Here is a 24,599-nt window from a genome sequence, read left to right on the forward strand (position 1 = left end):
CCTCTCTACATTACATTCGATAAACAAGATCAAAACCTTAATAATCTTTAATCTTATAAATAGAAAACTATACTTATCAATAGAATAGGGAAAAAAATCACCTCCTACCCTTCCTTCTCTCTGTATGTCTGTCTGTCTGTCTCTTTCTGTCTCTCTCTCTCTCTCTCTCTCTCTCTCTCTCTCTCATCTCCTATCTCCCTCCTGTCCCTCTCTACATTACATTAGATAAACAAGACTAAAACCTTAATAATCTTTAATCTTACCTGTGTGTATACAAATGGTATTCCGTTCCAACCAAAGAAACTGATTTGCTGAAACCTTTTGGAGCTTTCTTTAAAGTATCCTTAAAATAGAACAAACATATTTTTCATGGTACAAAAGATAAAATAATACATGTAAAACCAATTTTACCTTGATTCATTAACATGCAAATCATGCATGTTTGTTTTTTGTTTTTTTTGTTTTTACAAAGGGGTCATCACATATCAAGACCCGGAGGCCACTCGAGGATAAGGGTTAATGCGTGTATTATGGTCATTGGCACAGTAGCGTAGTAATCATTTATGGTGGAAATTTGATATAATCATATTATTTACAAGGATGGTTCGATAAAAATTTGTTTACGTTGGAATTGAAGGCGACAATATCGTAGTCAGCTGGAAAGTAGACCAGTCGACCATTCCACAGGCGGGCAATTCTAGGAAAAAAACTTTGTTCATGGAATCCACATTTAAGTTTAGGCACCAATAGGGGGAAATTATTGATAGTTATTTTGGCTAGACTATTGATTTTTGTGAAAGATTGGAAAGGGGGGACCATAGATTGGAGCTCAGTCGAACACTTGCCATGAAAATAATGATAGAGCAGAGACAGGCTCACAACATCTTTTCTATGGGAAAGAGGTTGCAGAGAAGACAAAATGGCATTACCTACTAGATTACAAAGTCGGTTTTGAACTCTGTCAAGGCAGAATAGATACTTTGAGTAGCTCCTGCCCAGATGTGGCAACAGCACTCCATTTGAGAACGTATTTGGCTTTTATACAGCTAGAGAGATATCTACTGGAGCGGTAGAATGATCAAACCATTTTTCCAGCAACCTTGGCAACAGATTTGATGTATGTGCTCCATTTCAGATCGGGAGTGAAGGTCATACCAAGAATCTTGTCTGAATATGAAACATCCTCAAGGCAAGACCCATCCATTTCAGATGAGGCCAGATGTGGGTCAGAGCGTTGATGATGGAAAGATAGAAGCTTGGTTTTAGATGCATTAAAATTAACCAGCCACCTTTTTCCTCATTGCATCAAGATCAGAAGAGAGAGCATAGATGCATCACTATCATCATTATGTGACCGCAAATAATTCAGTAAACTCCACAATCTTTTCCTATGGCTGTTAATGTGTGCGCACGCCATTACTACACACACTGAAAAACAGGAGGACTGACCTGACCTTTCTACTTATACACAGTACGTTGGTAGTTCCAAATAGTCACCCAGCTGGTACTGACCACATTCAGTGTTGCTTAACTTCAGTGATCTGATGAGAACTGAAGTGTCAACATGATTGTACCGACCGTATATTGAGGCATACTACAAACAGCAGACCTGCAATGGGATAAACATTTAGCTCAGATAGAAGACCACCCAAGAAATTGTTAAGTCTCTCTGAGAAAGCAGACCACTTAAGATTCTAGAGAAGTTATGTTCACTCTAGATAATGGACTTCCCCCTGGTCTGTCAGAACAGGAAACAAAGTTCTCTTTAAATAGTATAAAAACAGTACTAAATATAGATGCATGAAAAAAAAATTTTAAAGTATGAAATCCATAATAAATTAGGTACACGAAAACCACCAGCAGAAAAAAAAAATATTCAAAAGTTGATTGTTATATTCCACTCAATTCAGAATAGTAAACAAAATTTTGTGTGTAATTTTTTTTTTTTCGTTGTTTCATGTGAAGACTACTTGAAACAAATGAAGTATGCATGGTCCCCTGTAAGTGCACAGTGAAAAAGACATTTTTTAAAAAAAAATGACTAAGTTCAGCATTTGCCCCCGCCCCATTTAGCCCCAAAAGTCCCCAGACGACATCAAATCCTGTTGAAAATAAACAAACGGTGCAGTTTTAGGCCTTAACATATGTAAATTTGAATTCTGCATCATGCAAAAAAAAGAAATGACTAAGTCCATCATTTGCTCCCCCCCCCTCCCATTTAGCCCCAAAAGTCCCCAAGGCCTTAACATATTTAAATTTGAGTTCAGCACCATGCAAAACTGCTAAATAGACATACACAGAAAATTTTGAACAAATATGGTAAAATAATCCGAAAAATTGAGGGTTATTATTAGCCTTAAAAGAGCCCCTGGGACACACCCAAGCATTATCACAAAGTATAGACAAACAAAATTATATAGAAATCAGTTACTTATAAAATCAATTTTTTTAAATAAGCACAAAAAGTGTCAATTTTAGCCATTTTAACTTCAAAGGCACCCCTAGGGGGGCAACCGGAGTTTTCCTGGAAAATCCATTCTGTTACTTCTTTTACTCATATCATGTTTAATGTTTGTGGAAAATTTTTTTAAATTCCGTTTGTCAGGGAACCAAAAAAACTGTTGCGTTTCTGAATTTTTTAGATGAAGATTCATATTATTTCAATTCTTCAGACTACTATTCTCATCTTGAGTGTTATTTTCACAAACATTACTTGTCAAACTCGAAAATCTTTCTGTGGAACTTAGGAATATGCACGGACCCATAGCGCAGTGGTTAGAGTACTTGGAAAAAATTCATTTGTCAGAGAGATCTTCTTCTGAAGATTAACGGTTCAATCCTCAGTGTGGGAACCAAAGAACACAATTGCGAATTACTGTGTTCGTTACAACTCTACTTTCAACCGAGTCGTTGTTTGTTTCGTTCATCACACTCTTTTCTTCTACCTCTTCTTTTACACATGTCCGTTCGCTTTAGTGACTAAAAATCGTCTGTCCTCCCGCTTTCCTTTCCTCGTTATTTATGGAATCAGGGTACAAGATTCTCCAAGATTCCCGGAGATTCCACAAGACTTTTTTCCACATAAACGCATGCGGGTGCCATCTTGATTCTCAATTTGTGCTCTGCAGGCACAAACGCGCAGCCGCTTTAACGGTAAGCCACTTCTTTCTCCACAGTTACTTAGGATCTCTATCCCGTCAGAATGAGAGTATGATACTCCCGTAATGTAAATAAAGGTTTCCGTTTGAAATTCTGTGCAGATTTCCGAATCCAACTAGAAAAACTTGAAGAAGATTGGAGGTTACATTAATCAGATGGTCGTGAAAATGGCACGCAAGATGAAAATGGTAGTCTGAAGAATCCAAATAATACAAAAAAATGTTAAGAAGAAATAAAAGAAGAAGGTATAGTCCTAGAAAGGTAGTACGTGTATCTGACATCGAATCTGATATTCCTTTATTCTTCAAAGACTGAAAGAATTTACGCGAAATTGAGGGTGTCTTCTGTTGTGATGTTCAAAGAAAAACGCGAAGGCTTGGAAACAGTGAAATGAAAGATATATTAACAGAAAATGCAGAATGGGATTCCGCTCAACTGGAAGTACAAAGCAAGGTTATGGCCTGCTCCCACTGAATCTCAGGTCCAGACTGCTTAATAGCAGAAACCGGAAGTGACATCAGGAATAGTCCCTTCTAAGAATCTGTAGGGGTGTTAGATAAGAAGGGCTTTCTCCTTCTCATGTAAGCAAAAAGGCAGACTAGATAAGTAAAAATGATGTTAGGAAAAGGCTAGAATCGCGCCCTCTAGGCAAATGGATAATTGAAATCCTAGGAATGCAGTCCATTGTTAATTCTTTTAGAAATAACTAAATATTATTTATGTCGGAAAAAAGCGATTGTCATTCTTTTAGAATAACTGGGTATTAAATATGTCAGTTAACAGAATGGACAATGCAAGTAAAAAAATATTGTTTAAAAATAGGTTAGATATAAAACAATTAGAAGTGAGAATTCTTTGTTCACCAAAAGTGTGTTTGGACAGACATATGTAAATCCACATGAAAGTTAGTCACGTTTGGAACCACACTTCTGACGTCATAAACAAAGGAGATTTCTCAATATATGAATTGAGCGTTTGAAGTTAGGAAGTTGATTAGGATCAGATAATCGGAGCAGATCAAACACAGTGATAGAGTCAGTTGGAGAGTGGGTATCTCTTAGAGACGAAGCCAGAAGAGTGGACCATGTAGTTGAAAAGGCTTGAATTCCTGACTTCATCGATCGGCCGACAGATGAATAAAGAAATCATCTATATTTTGTAACTGTTGTCTTTCGTGTCGTGAAAAGGCGTTTTGTATATTCATCTATAAACGAACTCTTGTATAACCCTTCCAAGTATTATGTGTCCTCCCCACTAATAATGTGTTTCCTCTACTTTGTGTTAAGAACTGTTGCATCATATCTTATCTCTCAGTCCGTATTAATATGAAGTCCACAAGAACCATCCCAGTCTGTTATGAATGTCTCCCTCATTATCATCATCATCTGTTCTGAATCGCCATTATACATGCCCCCGATATGAACCCGTCATCTCTTTCGATATGTACCTGCTACACGAGGATTTCAATTATCCACTTGCCTACAGGGTTCAATCCTAACCTTTTCCTAATTTCATTTTCACTTATCTAGTCTGTCTTCTGACTTATATGAGAAGGGGACAGCTCTTCTTATCTAACAGGGGTACTACCCCAACATCTTTATTATTTATATTTAAAATCTAATGTAATATGTAGGCAATAGTAAGAATTAAAAATGAAATAATAACAGCATAAGTAACTCTATTAAGTAAATTTCTTGATTAATTTGAGGAACATGAGAGTAAGTAATTGTAGGAGAGTTAAAATCTCTGACACATTCTTTGAGAGAAGCAGCTATTCCTGAATAATTGTAAGAAATTATTAGATAAAAAATGTGCATATATTTTCTAGAAACACACATCAGAAAGTTTTCTAATTGAATAGGAATAGGACGCGAGATTAGCATATGAAGTGCTGGTTAAAAATCTATAATAGCCTAAGTAACAAGGTAAAAATCATCTTTACTTTATTATAGACTAGCAGGGGGGGGTATCCGGCGTTGCCCGGGTGTTTGGAGGTGTGTGTGTTAAAAAAAAAAACGTTGGCCAGGTGTTTGGGGGTGTAACAGAAAAAAAAAAATTTTGTAGGAAGGTAGGATTGAACCCCAAAGCCTTGACGCGAAGGTGGAAGTGAAAGGGAAAAAAAGCCAGCCATCTAATCATTTCGGCCACGAGGAGAAAGGAACTGATAAGCGTGTTCAGTTAAGGATTATAAAGTGAAATATACAGGTGCGAGGAAGTGGCGTGATCTTTGACCTAGTTTTGCGCGGCAAGCCAGTTACTGTTTTCCCTGCTCCATCATTCCCTTTTCGAAAGATGTGGCGAGCTGGTAAAATTCGGGCAAATTAAATACACATTTGACCCTTGTTGTTAAGTTGTAGATATTATCATTTAGATGTGATATAAAAAGTTTTAAGAATGAGTGACGGCCTCGAGAACCTACTGCAAAAAAGGCTTCTGCAGACATACACAAAAAGCGAACATACATACATATATACATACATACATACATACTCACATTTTTGCTTTTATACATATAGATTATAAAAAAGAGGACATTTGAAAATTGTTTTTATAGACTGAAAAGCTGATGAGCATTATTATAAGCAACATTCAATGAATAATGGAATAATGGAATAATTGAATAATGGAATAATAGAATGATGGAATAATGGAATAATAGATGGAATAATTGAATAATGGAATAATGGAATAATTGAATAATGGAATAATAGAATGATGGAATAATGGAATAATAGAATGATGGAATAATAGAATGATGGAATAATGGAATAATGGAATAATAGAATGATGGAATAATGGAATAATGGAATAATGGAATAATAGAATGATGGAATAATGGAATAATAGAATGATGGAATAATAGAATGATGGAATAATGGAATAATTGAATAATTGAATGAAAGTTCCAGAAATGAAAATGCTTACCGCTTTACTGGGCACAAATGTGAGTTGTGTAGATCCACCTCCTAAATCCAAGGCAGCAACGGTTTTCTTATTGTTCGTCAGCAAATCTACAAAAATAAAAGTCAAAGGTCAGTGTTCTTTATCTATAAATATAAAAGCGAAAATGCTTGTGTGTGCGTGTGTGCATTTTAATGTATGTCCAAGAAAGGATTTTTTTGAACCGATCGGTCACCTCACAACTTCTTAAAACTTTTTATATCGCGCCTAAATTATAATATCTACGAGTTAACAACCGGGGTCGCCTGTCTATTTAATTTGCCCGACTTTGAAAAGATAAATATTCAACAATTTTCGATCACCGCATGTGCATTAAGCTTTTCCATATAAAAAAAGAAGCGAACAGGCTCGCAGTAAATAAAATACTGTCCCGCACTCAAAGTTGACGTCATTAACTTGTCAAAAACGGGCACCTGCCGTTAAACGTCGCACGTTTTTTTTTCACACTTTATTATTTTCCAACTGCGCGTCAAGGCTTCACTTTTTTTAAAACAACCAACGATTTTTGTTTTCTTTTACCCAAAAACACACACACCTACAAACACCCAGGCAACGCCGGGTACCCCCTCCCCCACTGGGATCCTTTGGGGAGGGGGGGGGCATTCTTTCTTAGAACCTTTTATATACTCCTTAGATTGTAATATCTATGATTTACGAAAGGAAGTTGTATCTGTAGAATAATCAAAAGAACTGTGTTAGTCAATAACACACAACAACAACAATAATAATAATAGCAGCAACACTTAACAAGGATCCAGCTTATGCACAATACAGACACCAGATTGAGCTGGACTGAAGGCTTGTATTTATGTACAAGCATATCCAATCAGGTGATTCAGCCAATCACAATCCAAGGAATAGACTGGCCCATGTGTGCACAATGGAATCTCCCATTGTGCCATAAATAGTTCTCCTCTTTCATGAGAAGTAACTTTAGTCTTTGTCAAGTTATCCACAACTTTAACGCTGACCGAAAGTCCACTACACAATCCAACAGTATCTTTTATTTCAGCAACTTTTACATTTCGCAATATTTTTTACTCTCAGCGTGTTCTTTGGCTTTTCCGCATAAAAAAGCGAAACTGTGAAAGCGAAGTCGTTCTCGGCCTTTCGTGCCGAGACGTTCAGAAAACAACGAGGTTTGATCAATGTCGGGAAAACCCGTCATATCAGACAATTGCTATTCATTTGGACACTCCCCTTTTTATGGGGAGCGGTTTTCCCCAACAACATCTTGGGAGAAAACTGACTTACCGCCAAATTAAGTCTCTCCATATTGCGTGATATTTGACCTCATTAAATTTACGCACATGTCACTTAACTTTTTAATCATTAAATTATAACTCTCTCGACTTCCTGTCCCATTGTGGCCGAGCGGTAAGATGTCAGGGTTTTTTCCCTTTCTTTTTCACCTTTGTGTCAAGGCTTCGGGTTTGAGCCTACCTCCCTACCAAAACTTTCTCCTTTTTATTTTCTTTTACACCTACAAACACCCGGGCAATGCCGGGCACCCCACTAGTCTGCATATATAAAAGACAAAATGTGTGTTAGTATATGTATGCATTTTTTGTGTATGTCCGTCAAAGGCTTTTGGGAGGGGGGGGGGGGTCGCTCGGGGAGGGTCACTATTTCTTAAAACTTTTTATATGCTTCCTAGATTATAATATCTACAATTCACGAAACGAGGTCAGGTGTATCTTTAATATGCGCGAGTTTTACACACTATTTTCGTGATTTCTTATATTTCATGTATGTTTGGCTTTTCTGTATATAAGTGAAACTGGATCCGTAGAAAACGAACCTCCCTGGCACTCGTGCTGGGAGGTCCCGAAAAGCAATTAACTTTGATCAATGCAGAGGAAACCCCTTATATCAGACAATTGCTATTCATTTGGACACTCCCCCCTTTTATGGGGAGCTTGGGGAAAACTGGCTTGCAGCCAAAGTTAGTCGCGTGATGTTTTTAATCGTAAAATTAGAACGCTTTTCAGTTCCTGTCGTGGCCGAGCAGTAAGATGTCAGGGTTTTTTCTCTTTCTTTTCAACCTTCACGTCAAGGCTTTGGGTTCGAGCCTATTTGCCTACTACAACTTTTTTTTCCTCAACACACACCTCTAAACACCTGGGCAATGCCAGGCACCCACGCTAGTCTATAATACAAATCTCACCTGTCTGTTTAAATGTATGTATATATGTATAAGTGTCTAAAACTTTCAACAGAGGCAATGGATTTTCACGAGATTGGTATCGTTTGAAAGCTTAACCCTTCAGATGACAAATATCGAAAAATTGGCAAAAAACATTAATTTCTTTACCCTCAACTGGGCAGTTTTCTACAAAGAGGCTTGTTTTTTTTTATTCGCGTTGCTATTTTTGCATGTCATAGTATTGGTTGGAATGACTTTACTAATTTCAACATTCTGACTTCCGGTCGATCATGGAGTAGGGGCAAGACATCACATCTTTTCCGCCTTCACGTCACGGGTTCGAGCCTGCCTGCCTACTACCATTTTTTGGGGTTTTTTTCTGCTCAACACACACATCCAAACACCCAGGCAATGCCGAACTTCCAGGCTAGTCTATTATATAAAAGGGAAAATGTGTGTTAGTTTGTGTGCGTGTGCGTGTGCGTGTGTGTGTGTGTGTGTGTGTGTCTCTCTCTCTTTGTGTGTTTGTATGTCCACCAAAAACTTTCTAAAGATGCATCTGACCATAACAACATTGGTACATTGGTATCATTAGAAAGATCAATCTCTCGGACAAAAACTATGTAAAAATTGGTTAAAAAGATTGATTCTGTCTGGATGAACTGAGCCGTTTCTTGCAAGGAAGGGTCACTTTGTGCGGCAACATTTTTTCAAATTGCAATCTCAATGTACAATGTTAAAAAACGTTATTTCGACCCATCATGACGTCATAAATAGTCTTTGCTGTGACAGCGCATTAGCTTTTTTCGTCTCTTTCGCATTACAGGTTCAAGACTACCTACTGCAGTTAAATTTTTTTTTTTTTTTGCACTCACACGGGTAACCGCTGCTATATTGATTGAAACAAAAGTTGTTTTTATTTTTTAATTTTTTTTATATGGGGTTGCTCAGTATCCTTATTATACCACTTTCTCCACCTGAGCAACACTGGGTATCCATGCTAGTAATTATATAATTTATTCAACATTTTTTTATTTCAAACTTAGGCATGACAGATTGGTAAAGACGTGATACTAGCGGAGTCCCCCTCCTAACTATTAGAAAGTAGAGAAGAAAGAAAAAACAAAGTATGACAAAAGAAAGAGAAAACAGGTTTGGCAGCAGAACAATAAATAGGAAGTGGTTCATAAAGGAACACAATAGGAAACTAGATAGGATTGTTGATCAAGCTGTAGCAAACAAAAGACCTGAACATTAGAGTAAGTTTATGGGCAGATTTCGGTGTGACCTTGGGTTTTTCGACAGTTCTTGACAGCGATGGAGAGTCTTGGCTTTGCAATAGTTCAGAACAGTTGTCAGTTAGGGACAATTGTAGGTTATGACATAAATTTACATTTTCCAGTGTTAACAATGACAGAACTGCTTGAACCATCAAAAGATGTAAAACAATCATTTAAGGAAACTCAGAATGTTTGAACTAAAGTTTAAATATTTTATCTCTTTTTGAGAATCTGTTGTTCAGACTTCTCATTAGAGTTGTTCACACTAATTGTCGTAATTTTCGGTGATTCTCTCGAGGACAGACTTTCCTTGTCTCTATTTTGAATATTTCCTAGGATCATGCTGCCAAACTGTCTGAAGGTCTTCTGGTTAGAGTTGGATGTTATTGGGTTTCAATGTTGGTGGGGCGAAACTATTTTGCAAATTTCTATCACGACCAAAGTAAATCAAGATGAGCTGATATCAATTGACAAACACAGCCTAAACAGAAATAAGCTACTTGTACAGTATTTTACCCAAGAAATAAGCTACTTGAGCAGTATAGTACTCATATGAAAAAACAAAGAATATCCTACCTGTGACGTACATAAAAGTTATTAAAACCAAAAATCACGCTCTACATTCGAGTAGTGTGACTTTTAAATAGGAAATAAGGTGCTTCTTCACTATAGCACCCAGATGAAAAAACAAACTCTTATCTGTGACATACAGAAAAGTTAGCACAACAGAAAATTACATAAGAGTATCAAGTAGTTTCATTTTTAAAGATAAGGTACTTGTACAGTATCCTACCCAAGAAATAACGAACTTGTCGATGGTGTCACACATGCACCCAGAGTGAAATTGATTAAATTCTTATCAGAGTTTGTGTTTTGTTTTGTTTTATATTTTTATACTTGTGAATATGTGTGCCCTTCCTCCACAGATGCCAATGTGAGAGATAATAACGTGGCCAGATGGAGAAAATACCATAGAAACAACATCGAGGTCGCCTTTATTATTGAGCAGGTTGGTATGTGGGATTACAGAGACTGATGTGGACATTGAAGTATGACAGATTGTCAGAGAGGCCATTTCAGGCTGAAGCATGACAGACCGGCAGAGACACCATGTCTAACTAAAGTATGACAGATCAACAAAAACCCATTTCAGGGTGAAACATTGTTTTAGGATGAAGTATGATAGATCGGCATAGACACCATATCTAACTGCAGTGTGACAGACCAGCAAACAGGATGAAGTGTGAAAGATTGTTGGAGACGCCATTCCAAACTGACTACGAGCACCTTTGAGACAAACTTCACGCAAATCTTCCACATTTTCTGTTCCTCACGAATAATTGTGTGTACAGTTCCCACACTGACATCAAACTGTGCACTTATTGTCTCTATAAACACACAATAGTCCTTATTCATTTAATTCTTTATTTGGCCAATCAACTTTGATGTTCTGATTTCCTTACTTCTCCCACACCTCACATCATCCCTCATAGACTCTCTGCCTACCTTGAATCTCTTATGCCACTCAAAAATTGATGCTCGATTCATGCAAGATGGTCCAAAAGCAGTCTGAAGCATTCCACACATTTCTCTGTGATATTATGTGGTATTACATACATCTCAGGCTGTCTAATTGAAGCATGACAGATTGTTGGAGAGGCCATTTCAGGCTGAAGCATGACAGACCAGCAGAGTCTTATGAGTATTATTTATTAATTTATTTATTGCGGACTATTATCCTTGTCTTTCTTAGTTGTTGTTTAACGACGTTTCAGCCAACTATTCCTCTGGCCTTCATCAGGTGGTACCCGCGACGGGATAGGAATGAATCTTTACGGTTCCAGGTGAGAATTGTCTGAAGATAATGGTTTCAATCCTACCCAAAGCCAGCCAGAGGCTTACTTGGCCAAAATATGGTGAGACGACGACAACTATGGAAGGCAGTAATTGCTGAGAATGCAATTAGGAGATTCAGAGTTCCTATCCCGTCGCAGTTACTACCTGAAGAAGGCCAGAGGAATAGTTGGCCGAAACGTTGTGAAACAACAACTAATAAAGACGAGGATAATAGTCCGCAACAAAATTAATAAATAATACTCATCTCAATAATGAATTACAATTAATTAAAATATGAAGTGTGTTGATTTCAAACATCACTAATCTACAGAAGCCCCAAAAACTATTTTGAAAACAAAGAAAAAGAAAATAAAAATCACTCACCAAGCATATAATTAACTGTGATCCAGCTGAACACACCTGCAAAGGAAAGAAATTTCAGAAATTAAAAACTTTGTCACTAAAGATACAGTAGAACAGGTGTGACCTATTAAGTTACCCATTTGGCTTGGTTTAAACTTTTTCAATCAGGAAAAAAATTAATTTTTTTTTTTTATATATGGGGGTCACCACTTATCAAGGCCTGGACGCCACTCAGGGATAAGGGTTATTGCGTGTACAGTAATCAATGAGATAGTATTGTAGTAATCATTAGTATTGGAGATTTGATTGAGTGTCTTACTTAAGGGGGCGGTTTGTCAGGAATTTGTTTATGTTGGATTTGAAGACATCCAAGTTGTAGTCAGGTGGGAAACAGGCAAACGGAAGAGAGTTCCACAGTCGTGCACTTCTGAGAAAGACGCTCTGTTCATGGAATCTACGTTTGGATTTAGGCACAGATAAAGAGTGGAAAAATTATTGACAGCAGTTTCAGCCAGACGGGTGTTTCTCGTGAAAGATTGGCGAGGGGGGACGAGAGATTGGAGCTCAGACGAGCACTTCAAAGCCAGTTTAATTTTTTTTTAAATAAAAAGATAAAATCCAAAATTAGTCTTTCTTTTTTTGTTTTTTACAAGAAAGTCACCACTTATCAATGTCCAAAAGCTACTAGAGGACATGAGTTAATGAATGTGAGGTAGTAGAGTATCAGGTTGACAAGAAAGTTTTGCTGTTTTTAACTTTTAAATTCAGATCAATATATTTTGGCTCAAACAAAAATTTATTGATTGAAATAAGCACCATCAACATCAGCAAACAAGTGTATTTATGCCAGTAATGTAAAAATCTTGTGTTCTGGTGGCGATGAAGTCGCTGAAAGCGTTTGTGATATCACTTAGGTTTTTTAATCATTTCTCACACAGAAAGTTGTTGCGATGCTTGAAAAAGTGGTAGTCGGTAGGTGAGACATCTGGAGAGTATGGCGGATGAGGCAGAATCTCATCGCCCAATTCGTTCAACTTCTGCAGGAGGTTTAGCAACGTGCAATTGGGCATTGTCATGGAGGAGAATTGGGCCTTTTCTGTTGACTAATGCTGGGTGTTGTTGTCGAAGTTTCTGATGCATTTCATCCATTTGTTGACAGTATTTCTCCGTCGTAATGATTCAGCAGTAATAGTTTCGCATGCATTCAAAAAGCTTCCCAGGTTTCGGGAAGTGTCGTGGAGCTTCGTCGGCATCTACCTATTGAGCTGAGCATCGCCAGTTGTCGTAAAGAACCCACTTTTCATCACAAGTCACAACCCGATCGAGAAACGGGTCATTCTTGTTGTGGAAAGAAGGGAAGATGACATTTCATAGCGACGTTTCTTTTGGTTGTCGTTCAATTCATGAGTCACTCATTTATCAAGTCTTTTTGTCTTTTAAATTTCTCTCAAATGGTTGGAAATCGTCGTATACATTACATCTAATTCAGAAGAAAGTTCTCGGACAGTTGTGCATGGATTGTCTTCGACTAAGGCTCTTAACGGATTGTTGTCAACATTCGATGGTCGACCACTACTCTCATCACCACCACGAAATTTCTTAAACCACCATTATGCTGTCACTCAGTAGTGGTTCCTGAGCCAAACGCTTCATTGATATCATGAGCTGTTTCTGCAGCTTTTCAGCCTAGCTTGAATTGAGATAAGAAAATTGTGCGGATTTGCTTTTTTCCATCTTGTATACAACATTCTGAAAAGAAAACATAATTGTTTTAAAACGATTGTTATTTAAACGATTAGATAGAGCAAAAAAAGTTCTTTAAAATGATATATATAAAGTAAAGTTATTATAAAGAAAACTTTTTTGAAAATACATCATTCGAAATCACAATTAAAAATTCCGCAAGAACTTTCTTCCCAAACTAATAGTAATCGTTAATGGTGTAAATTGGGTAGAATTTGATTATTTCAGGAGAAGGTTCAACAAGAATTTGTTTGCATTAGACTTGAAGGCTACCTCACTGTGGTCGCTTGGGAATCAGGCCAGCAGAACAGTGTTCCACAGATGGGCAGTTCTAGAAAAGAAGCTTTGTTCATGGAATCTGCGTTTAGATTTAGGCACAGATAGAGAGTGGGGGAAATCGTTGATAGTGGTTGTAACTAGTTGAGTGTTTTTTGTAAAAGTTTAACAAGAGGGGGAACATAGATTGGAGCTCAGACAAGCTCTTGCCATGAAAATAATAATAGAGCAGAGACAGAGGTTACAGGGAAGAGAAAAGGACATTATCTACTAGGTTTCAAAGCCACTTTTGGACTTTATCAAGGCAAGATAGGGCGCACCGAACACTTCCTGCCCAGATGTGGCAACAGTATTTCATTTTAGGACGTACTTGGCTCTTACACAGATAGAGGATTGCATCAGCAGTGAGATACGTACTGGAGCAGTAGAATGATCCAACTATTTTTCCAACGATCTTGGCAACAGATTTGATGTATGTGTTCCTTTTCAGACCAGGAGTGAAGGTCAATCCCAGAAGTTTGTCAAGACGTGGAGCTTCCTCAAGATGAGTCATTCATTTCAATTGAGGCATGATGAAGGTCAGAACAATTACGATGAAAAGAGAGAAGCTTGATTTGAGCTGCATTTAAATTTATTAGCCACCTTTTCCCCCATTGCACAAGATTAGAAGAGGAAGAATCAGAACAATCTTGGTCATTGGTGGTCTTTGAAGTGTTGCCATAGTTTGTGGTGTCATCTGCAGAAATGTCTAAAAATGATCTAAGAATATGATTTGAGGATCATTGATGAAGATCAGGAAGAGAGTTGGGCCCAGGATGGAACTTTGATGGATACTATGAGCTTCTGATTTCTGCCCATTGATAACTACTCTTTTTATCACCTTCTTGCTTTTCACCTTTCTATCTTTTTTCTTTCATGTTCTATAGTATTATTACATGTGGTGATATGCCCTATCGTTTATGATAGACTATTTCAATTTTCTGTTTTTCTGTTAGCTTTATTATGTGTGGTTGTTTATAAATAGAAACAGAAAGAGTGGCAGATGCGAGAGTGAAAAATAGTGTATAAAATAAGAGTAGGAGGAGGGAGAGGGACAAAAAGTGAGTTTGCAAAGCCAGTTAAATCTTATAAATTTTCTTACTGTGTGTGTGTGTGTGTGACGCGGTTTATCTTAGCCTACAGGAAACCCATCCAGGCAAGTTAGGTACTGAAATGAAGCTGATGACCCAGCGGATGTTTTAGTGATATTTATATCCATTTTTGGTGCATGGAAATGCAAAAGACATAACGATTTACTAAACAACGTTTTATTTACTGGATATTTTTCCGGTACAAGTAGCCCCGTTGCAGCCATCTTGTTTTAAAAAAAGATACAATTAAAAAATATTCTTTCTATTTGCTATATCAGCTTCGCTCTCACTATCTTTATCTCTATTTTCCTCTCTTCTTCTGTCTCTTTTTCTCTCTTCTGACTTTACTCTCTCTCTCTCTCTCCCTCCCTCTCTCTCTCTCTCTCTCTCTCTCTCTCTCTCTCTCTCTCTCTCTCTCTCTCTCTCTATTATTATTATAATATTTTCACTGCATTAAAATTCAATATCAGAATTGAAAATTTAGGATAGTTATATTTCCTGTCTTCAGTCAAACAAGATCTGCTTCTAAATACTCTATTCTAACATTAGTTTTTAATCTAAGGAAAATCCTGTTACCTACAAAATATTTTGGAATAATATAACTCAGGTTTTTTCATATTTAAAAATTAAAATGCCTACCAAAAAATTATATAACTAGGTTTGCTTTTTTAACTTTAAAAAATAAAAATGACATGACTATTAAAATGTAAAATAATTATCCCTCATTTGTTTATGTAAAAGTTTTGTTTTAAATAGTTTTGCTTACAAGTTTTGTAAATAAAAATTAAAAAACACAGCCTACATTAAAAAATAAATCTTACTGTAAAAAAACTAAATAACCCATATTTTTTATGTTTGTTTATGGAATATCATGTGCATGTGCGAAGGTCAAGGTTAAGCCAGTGTCAACCAAAAGCTGTTCCTCTTGTTTCTCTTATATCAGAGGTTCTCAACAAGGGGTAAATTTACATCTAGAGGGTAAAAAATTATAAAGTCAGGGGTAAATAATCGAAGTATCTTTTTTTATCTTTTTTTTTTACACAGTGATCACCACTTATCAAGGCCCGGAAGCCACTCAGGGATAAGGGTTATTGCAAGTACATTACGTTAGTGTGGAGATTTGATGAAATGTTTACTTAAGGGGGCCGTTCATTAGGAATTTGTTAACGTTAGACTTGAAGACATCCAAGTTGTAGTCAGGTGGGAAGCAGGCAGACGGAACAGAGTTCCACAGGCGTGCAGTTCTAAGAAAGAAGCTTTGTTCATGGAATCCACGTTTTTGATTTAGGCACAGATATAGAGTGATAATTTAATAATAATATTTATTTGTCCCCTGACAAATATTATTATTAAATTATCACTTTATCAATTTACCCTTGCCCTTTCATCTGTTTGTTTGTCCGCACTTTTCTCAATAACTATGCCTTGGAATTTTTTGAAATTTTGCACAAACATTAAACATGATGTGAGTAAAAATGTAACAGAAGAGATTTACCAGGAAAACTCCGGTTGCCTCTCTAGAGATGCCTTTCAGGTAAAAATGGCTAAAATTGACACTTTTGTGCTTATTAAAAAAAAATCGATGTCTTGGATTTTTATAAAACTTTCTGAAAAGTTGTAACTAACTGATTTCTATCTAATTTTATTTTTTCTATACTTTGCGATAACTCTTGGGTGTGCCCCAGGGACTCTTTTAGGGCGAATAAAAACACTCCATTTTGGGGACTGTTTTACTATATTTGTCCAAAATTTTCTGTGTATGTCTATTTATTAGCAGTTTTACATGGTGCTGAACTCAAATTTAAATATTTAAAGGCCTTGAGGACTTTTGGGGCTAAATAGAGGGAGGGATGATGGATTAGTCATTTCTTTTTTTGCATGGTACAGAATTCAAATTTACATATGTTAAGGCCTAAAACTGTAACGCTTGTTCATTTTCAGCAGGATTTTATATCCCCTGGGGACTTTTGGGGCTAAAGGAGGTGGGGGCAAATGCTGAACTTAGTCATTTTTTTTATGCCTCATTCACTGTGCACTCACAGGGGACCATGCATGCTTCACTTGTTTTTTTTTTTTTCAGATTGTCTCATGTCTAAGAAACATAATACAACTTCATAATTTTCTTTTTAGAAAGGGTTTAATTTTTGTGATTAGTCAGGTTCCTTTTGTCCTGATTTTAACTTTTGTGAGAATTTTTTGAAGATTTGCAAAACTATACATTTTTGGAAAGGTTATTGTCTAAGAAATCAGAAAATCAATATTTCTGATTCCTTAGACAATAAACTTTCCAAAAATGAATAGTTTTACAAATCTTCAAAAATTCCCACCAAATTACATAATGAAACAAATAGATACAAATGTCTAATACTATTTTTATACAAAACTTAATGTCCTAAACAATAAAAAGATTATTTTTTAATTTTTTGTTTTTCTGTCACTTTATGATGGCTATGAATTTTGTTTTTTGTATAGGATTAGGGAGTAAATGGAGAAATGCATAAAGCCGAGGGGTCAATGACGGAAGAAAGGTTGAGAATGGCTGCCTTATATGCTGGGTTCTTTAAACCCTAATTGATCTATATCTAATACCTCATCTCCTCCCGCATCCGAATAAGCAACATCAATTTTAAAAAAGATATTTTTTTGAACTCAAAAATAATGAATCAGTTGCTTACTCACCTTCATCCATGCCACTCATAATTTCAATACTGTTATCGACCATCTTAAATGGATATGTGCGGAAAAGCTCACGGACCTGTCAAAAACAAAAGCCAAACTATCAATTCTAATCATAGAGAATGAATTGAGAAGTGGGGGGAAAGAGCAATTTTAATTATTAATTGAAGAAATAGTCCGGAAACTAATTGTCTGAGGACAATAATGTGTGTGGGGGGGGGGGGTATGTCTGCAAATATTTAACTGATAAACTCTTAAACTACTAATCACATAACATTGAAATTAACAGAAAATGATAATCATACACCCACGATGGTTTATAATAAATAAAATCTTTGGATGGATAAATGGCGTGTACAGAAATATGTCGGCAAGTTGAGAATACAAATTGTTCATTTCAACTTGCCGACATGCTCGTATTATTTAAAATTTTTCTATTATAACGAAAAAAACAAAATTTTGTTTTTGTTAAATATTATTATATGACGAATCCTTTTGAGTTAAAATATAGCGAGAAGTATACATTTTTTATTGAAAAATACAAACTTCAAAAATGTAAACATTAGTTAAAGTTGTCCAATATAGCTCAAATGAGATGGCCAGTTATGATAACTTGTTATTCTTTCCCTAATGTTTATATATTTAAAATGTGTATTTCTCAATACAAAATGTGAATTTCTCAATACAAAATGTGTATTTCTCAATGGATTTTAACTTGAAATGATTTCTCATATGATAATATTTAACAAAAATAACATTTTTTTTATGCCTAAAGAGAATTTTTTCTTGCAATAAACTTCCTTGTCTAGTGTTATCTTAATACATTACCTCCCTTGTTTATCTTAATACATTACCTCTCTTGTTTATCTTAATAAAATAAATTACCTCCCTTGCTTATCTTAATTACATTGGTCAACAACAAATTTGTTGTCTGCTTTGGGACGAATCTGAAACGCTGAATCCAAAAATATCATCGGTTTTGCTTAATCATTTTTTTAGCTATATCCACATGTCGTTTTCATGTTTTTTGGTATGCACGTGTGGAGGATTTTAGAAGAAGTTGGTGGGGGTAAAATCCCGTATCAAATTTTGATTAGAAATGATTATTTTAATATCAGGAAATATTCAGGTCCAACGGATCTGGGCAATTATGTTTAAAAAGGATCAGTTTGAAGTCATAAAACCTCAAAATTTTCCAAAAGTTGGTGCGGCCCCGTGTTCAGCATTATTCAGAAAAAGGACTGACTTGTATGGGAGAAATTGGTGCCTTGCAAAGAAAAGAATGTCATCAACAATTTTTTGGTGGATAGAGACAGGATACTCCTCCCATCGCTGCTCATCAAGCTTGACTTAATCAAGGTGCACATTAAGCAGTACACCAAGACTCGGAACAAGGACGGTGACTGCTTCACTTACTTGTTCCAGGCTTTTCCAGGATTGACGATGAAGAAGTTGAAAAAAACTGTCATCTTTGATGGTCCTCAGATCCAGAAGCTCATCAGAGAACCATTTGAAAACTCAATGAATGAAGTGAAACTGGGAGCGTGGGGGGGGGAGCATTTGTTCTGATAATGAAGAACATTCTTGACAAAAATAAGGCCAGAAACAACGCAGAACTTGTCAACAACATGATGACTGTTTTCAGAAACTTGGGCTTCAACATGAGTATCAAGATTCACTACCTATTTTCACAAATGACCCAGTTTCCTGAGAAACTGCGTTCAATGAGTGACAAGCAGGAGGAGAGATTCCATCAGGACCTGAAAGAGACGAAGAGCAGGTATCAGAGTCGCTGGGGACACAGTTATGATAGCTGACTACTGTTGAAATCTGAACAGAGACCTCCTTGCTGCTGAGCATTCCAGGAGTTTGAAGAAACAGAAGTTCAAGCCCTGAAATGTGAACAATGGTGAAGAAACATGTAATTTACGTGTATTTACCTTTATTAATGTCAACCATTCACTTTACAGTAATCGATATTTCAGTCAGGTACTTAATATATGTTGTTGGCAAAAAAATTTTATCTCTTAAAAACATATTTAGGATGATGTGTGTTGACAAAAGTCAGCTAATAATGATAAATTTAATCAATTTTGTCACAGAATTAATTTTTTTTTTTTTTTTCATATCAACTTAGCAACTGATGGAGAAAAACGGATGTCTTTTCCAGATACAGCAATGCAAAACTACCATAAATCAGTTGCAGAAATCCAGACACCATTTTGTTGGCCTGCGTTATCTTTTTTCTATTATTTATTATCTTGATAAATTAATTTCCTTGTTTAATCTTAATAAATTACCTCCCTTTCTTATCTAGTTGTCTTAATAAATTACCTCCCTTTCTTATTTAGTTGTCTTAATAAATTACCTCCCTATCTTATCTAGTTGTCTTAATAAATTACCTTCCTTTCTTATTTAGTTTTCTTAATAAATTACCTCCCTTTCTTATCTAGTTGTCTTAATAAATTACCCTCCTTTCTTATCTAGTTGTCTTAATAAATTACCCCCTTTCTTATCTAGTTGTCTTAATAAATTACCTCCCTATCTTATCTAGTTATCTTAATAAATTGCCTCCCTTTCTCATCTAGTTGTCTTTATAAATTACCTCCCTTTCTTATCTAGTCGTCTTAATAAATTACCTCCCTATCTTATCTAGTTGTCTTAATAAATTACCTCCCTTTCTCATCTAGTTGTCTTAATAAATTACCTCCCTTTCTTTTTTAGTTGTCTTTATAAATTACCTCCCTTTCTTATTTAGTGGTCTTTATAAATTACCTCCCTTTCTTATGTAGTTGTCTTAATAAATTACCTCCCTATCTTATCTAGTTGTCTTAATAAATTACCTCCCTTTCTTATTTAGTGGTCTTTATAAATTACCTCCCTTTCTTATTTAGTGGTCTTTATAAATTACCTCCCTTTCTTATGTAGTTGTCTTTATAAATTACCTCCCTATCTTATCTAGTTGTCTTAATAAATTACCTCCCTTTCTCATCTAGTTGTCTTAATAAATTACCTCCCTTTCTTATTTAGTTGTCTTTATAAATCACCTCCCTTTCTTATCTAGTTGTCTTAATAAATTACCTCCCTATCTTATTTAGTTGTCTTAATAAATTACTTCCCTTTCTTATTTAGTTGTCTTTATAAATTACCTCCCTTTCTTATCTAGTTGTCTTAATAAATTACCTCCCTTTCTTATCTAGTTGTCTTAATAAATTACCTCCCTTGTCTTTTCTTTATTGTCTTAATAAATGACTTCCATTTCCTATTATCTGTTATTGTAATAAATTAACTTTATTGTCAATTAAATATTATCTTTCTCATCTACTATGCAAGCTAGACTCCTTTCCTCGTCCATTATGTAGAAAATTGCCGAGTTGAGGGTGAAGGAATTAATGTTTTGGGCCAATTTTTCAATATCTGTCGTCCGAGAGATCGAGCTTCAAAATGATACCGATCTTGCGAAAATCTGTCGCCACTGTCGAAAGTTTTAGGCATACATACATACATACATCCATGATGATTGCAACGTCTTGTCAGACGAGTGACACTCCCTCAGACACTTATAATCCATGAGCCCAAAAATGACTTCCATCGCTACAGGACCATTTTTATAGACAAACTCCTGAGGGAGTATCTATACACAGATGATGTTACAGAGTCTTAGCTTTGTACGACAGCTAAGTCTTTCTCTCTCGGTTCAGAATGTTGAGATCCAGCAACAAGCAAGAGCAAGATAGCCAGCAACAAGTTAAACTGCAGGCCAGCTTAATGCGGGTACTGGTCTACAGCTTATGGTTTTTTAAATCAGAGATTTGCTTCTCCTAGAAAGGTTGCCTTCACCACGGCTTACGGGAGCCCTCTCCACCCCAAACATACATACATACATACATACATACATACATTTTAAACAGACAGACTTCTGTCATGTTGGATTACTTTGCTCGTTAAATAGATTACTTAAATTAATCTTCTGCTTATAAATGTCTACACGACTAAAATTAGAGATTTTCAAACTTTTTGACTTGTGGACCCCTTTTATATTTCAGGTTTTCTCTTAGGGACCCCTTATAAAACCGGCCTCGACATTGCGAGTGAAAGAGTCGCATTTGCAAATGATTTTTTAAAGTGGCGACTAGAAATAATGAAACGCTTATCTTTTGGCGATTGTGTTTCTTTCAAAGTTCACTACTGAGTGAAGAATATCTTTTCAACTTTTTTAATAAAACGAACAAAGTTAAATTAGTGTAATAGAACAAGATACTACTTTTTTTTTTTTTAATAAAACGAACAAAGTTAAATTAGTTTAATAGAACAAGATACTACTTTTTTTTAACGAAGGCTGTTTAGTAAAACGTTTGAAGAAATTAGAATGTTTATACGTTCAAGTATCAATATAAAATTTGTCGTATATTTAGAAATTACACTTATTTAAAAAAAAAAAAACACAGAAAAGTCTTCATAATGTACATACTCGTCACAGAACGAAGACGTCATATTCTAAAAATCATATGAGTTTGGCTAGTAACTTTTCTATTTGGCTAGTAAACGAAAATATTTAGTTGTCAAAGGTCAACTAAAGATAAATTTGTCCGTAGAAAAGTTTATGAAGTTTATACATAAATTGTTTGCATTAACGCAATAAAACTGGTTTCAAGCTTATTTCCAACATAAGTATTCAAATAAATGAGATTTTTCAAATACAAACTTAGTGAGAAGTCCAACGTGAACAAGTTCTTATTGAACCGTCCCCCTAAGTAATCCAAGTTATAAAATTGCCACTAATGTTTACTACGCTAAAATCACAATGATAATGACCCATCAACCCTTATCCTCGAGTGGCCTCTGGGCCTTGATAAGTAGTGACCCCATGTAAAAAAAAAAAAAACTCTTAGTGATATTGCTGCTAAACATACATGGAAGTCACTATCTGAAGAAATTCTGGATCTGTATTTATTTTTCAAATTGGTGAGAATTGGAATCAGAATTGGGAATCAGAAAAATCAGAACTTTTGAGGGTATTGGAATCTGTATTGGAATGTCAAAAATTTACGCCTATACTCCAATGCCAAAAACTGATTCTTTTTATTGCTTTTTTTTTTTTTTTAAACTTAATTTTCCATGGCTCGTAGTACTGATGAAATGCTTAATATTTATTGATTTTAAAGTATCACTAAAATTAAAGATCATCCCCCCACATGCACGTTTGGGAAAATATTTGCTCATTTTTCATGAATTTTGCAGTAACTGGACCCCCCCCCCCCCCCCCGAAAAAAAAAAAAAATTTAAAAATAAATTTGATATTTAAAAAATTTTAAGAACCAGAATTGGAATCCATAATTGTATCGGAATCAGTAATTTAGAACAGAATTGGTTATTGTATCGGAAACAGGAAAAATATTGGAACAATCAAGTTCTCTCTGACTCTCTCCTCTGATCTTGAGCATGTGGTACCATGTGAAAAGATGTGGCTGGTTACTTTTAATGCATCTAAAACAAAGCTTCTATCTCTACATCATCTACGCTCTGATGCAAATCTGGCATCAGTTGATTTGGTTGGTTGTTTTTGTTTTACGGCATATCAACCCTTTTCGGGTTATTTAATGCCGAATCCAAAGATTTTGAAGAAAAATTTTTCTAATAGAGTATATTTGTTGTTTTCACGTTGGTTTCTATTTAACCCATAGTTGGAACCCTAACAGGTACTACCACTCTGGGTCAGAGTGGACCTGGGAGCAATGGTAATTAAAGGGTGGCTCCACACTCCCCAAAGCCCACAAGCTGGGGCCTCACCACTGGATATAGTTTAAGGTCATATCCAGGACCCCCATTGAGGGACTTTTACCCTCTGCAGGGGGGCAGTCGGCATATTCTAATGCCCCACCGACAGGGCCGGCATCAGTTGAAATGAATGGCTCTTGTCTTAGGGAGGCTTCATTTTTTGACAAGCTTCTGGGTTTGACCTTTACTCCTGACCTGAAAGGAAACATGTATATCAAATCCATTGTCAAGGTCGCTGGAAAAATGGTGGGATCCTTCTACCGCTCCAGTAGATATCTCACTCCTGATACAATTCTCCAGCTATATAAAAGCCAGGTACGACCAATGAGGGAATACTGTTGCCATATCTGGGCAGGAACTGTTAGAAGCAGCTTATCCTGCCTTGACAGAGTTCAAAATAGACTTCGTAGCTTAGTGAGGGATTCCCTTTTCTCTTCTCTACAACCTCTTTCCCACAGAGGAGACGTTGCGAGCCTGTTTCTTCTTTATCGTTATTTTCCTGGCAAGTGCTCAACTGAGCTTCAATCCATTGTCCCCCCTCACCAAACTTTCACGAAAAACACTCATTAGCCAAAACCACTATCAATAATTTCCCACACTCTTTATCTGTGCCTAAACCTAAATGCCTTAATGAATCTTGCTTTCCGAGCTGTTGGAAAACTGCTTCTGTGGTACCAGTATTCAAGAATTCTGGCGAAAGAACTGACCCATTAAATTATCGCCCTATTAGCCTCCTCCCACTTTTTGCCAAAATATTTGAGACCTTAATTAACCATGCTCTAGTCCAGCACCTTACAGATGCTAAACTTCTGACCGACCATCAATATGGATTTAGACAAGCCCGTTCCACGGCAGACATCCTCACTGTAATCTCTGAACGCATATACCATTCACTGGACAAAGCGAAAGAGGGCAGAGCGGTAGCTCTAGATATATCTAAGGCTTTTGACAGGGTATGGCATGAGGGTCTCCTCAGGAAGATTAGATCTTACGGTATCACTGGTAGAATACTTAATATAATTAAATCCTTCTTAGATAAGAGAAAAATCCAGGTTGTCCTCGACGGTCGTACATCTAAACAATATGATATAAATGCGGGAGTGCCCCAGGGATCTATCCTTGGAGCTCTGCTGTTCCTGATATTCATAAATGACCTCCCCGACAAGATTGCCTCTGAGATGGGTATATATGCTGATGACACCACACTCTATAGTAGGCATGACAGGAAAACAAATGAACATATATCTAAAG

At 36.2% G+C, this 24,599-nt stretch overlaps 1 protein-coding gene across 4 annotated transcripts in view; it reads right to left on the minus strand.

Annotated features, from left to right (window-relative positions):
• LOC145256456 (ectonucleoside triphosphate diphosphohydrolase 5-like) overlaps positions 1–24,599 on the minus strand; it is a 110,832-nt gene that overhangs the window by 28,718 nt on the left and 57,515 nt on the right. For all 4 annotated transcript variants that reach the window (XR_013863993.1, XR_013863994.1, XM_080115382.1 and 1 more), the window contains exons 5-8: positions 17,574–17,649; positions 11,767–11,802; positions 6,085–6,170; positions 264–343 (exon numbers count right to left, since the gene is read on the minus strand). Coding sequence is in view for 2 of the 4 variants with exons in the window: in XM_080115382.1 (XP_079971508.1) it covers positions 264–343; positions 6,085–6,170; positions 11,767–11,802; positions 17,574–17,649 (278 nt within the window). In the remaining 2 variants the exon portion in view is untranslated. The remainder of the gene's footprint in view (positions 1–263; positions 344–6,084; positions 6,171–11,766; positions 11,803–17,573; positions 17,650–24,599) is intronic.

Source organism: Euprymna scolopes, chromosome 32 (genome assembly GCF_053919585.1).
Source record: "Euprymna scolopes isolate OS-2025 chromosome 32, ASM5391958v1, whole genome shotgun sequence".
Classification (NCBI taxonomy): Eukaryota; Metazoa; Mollusca; class Cephalopoda; order Sepiida; family Sepiolidae; genus Euprymna; species Euprymna scolopes.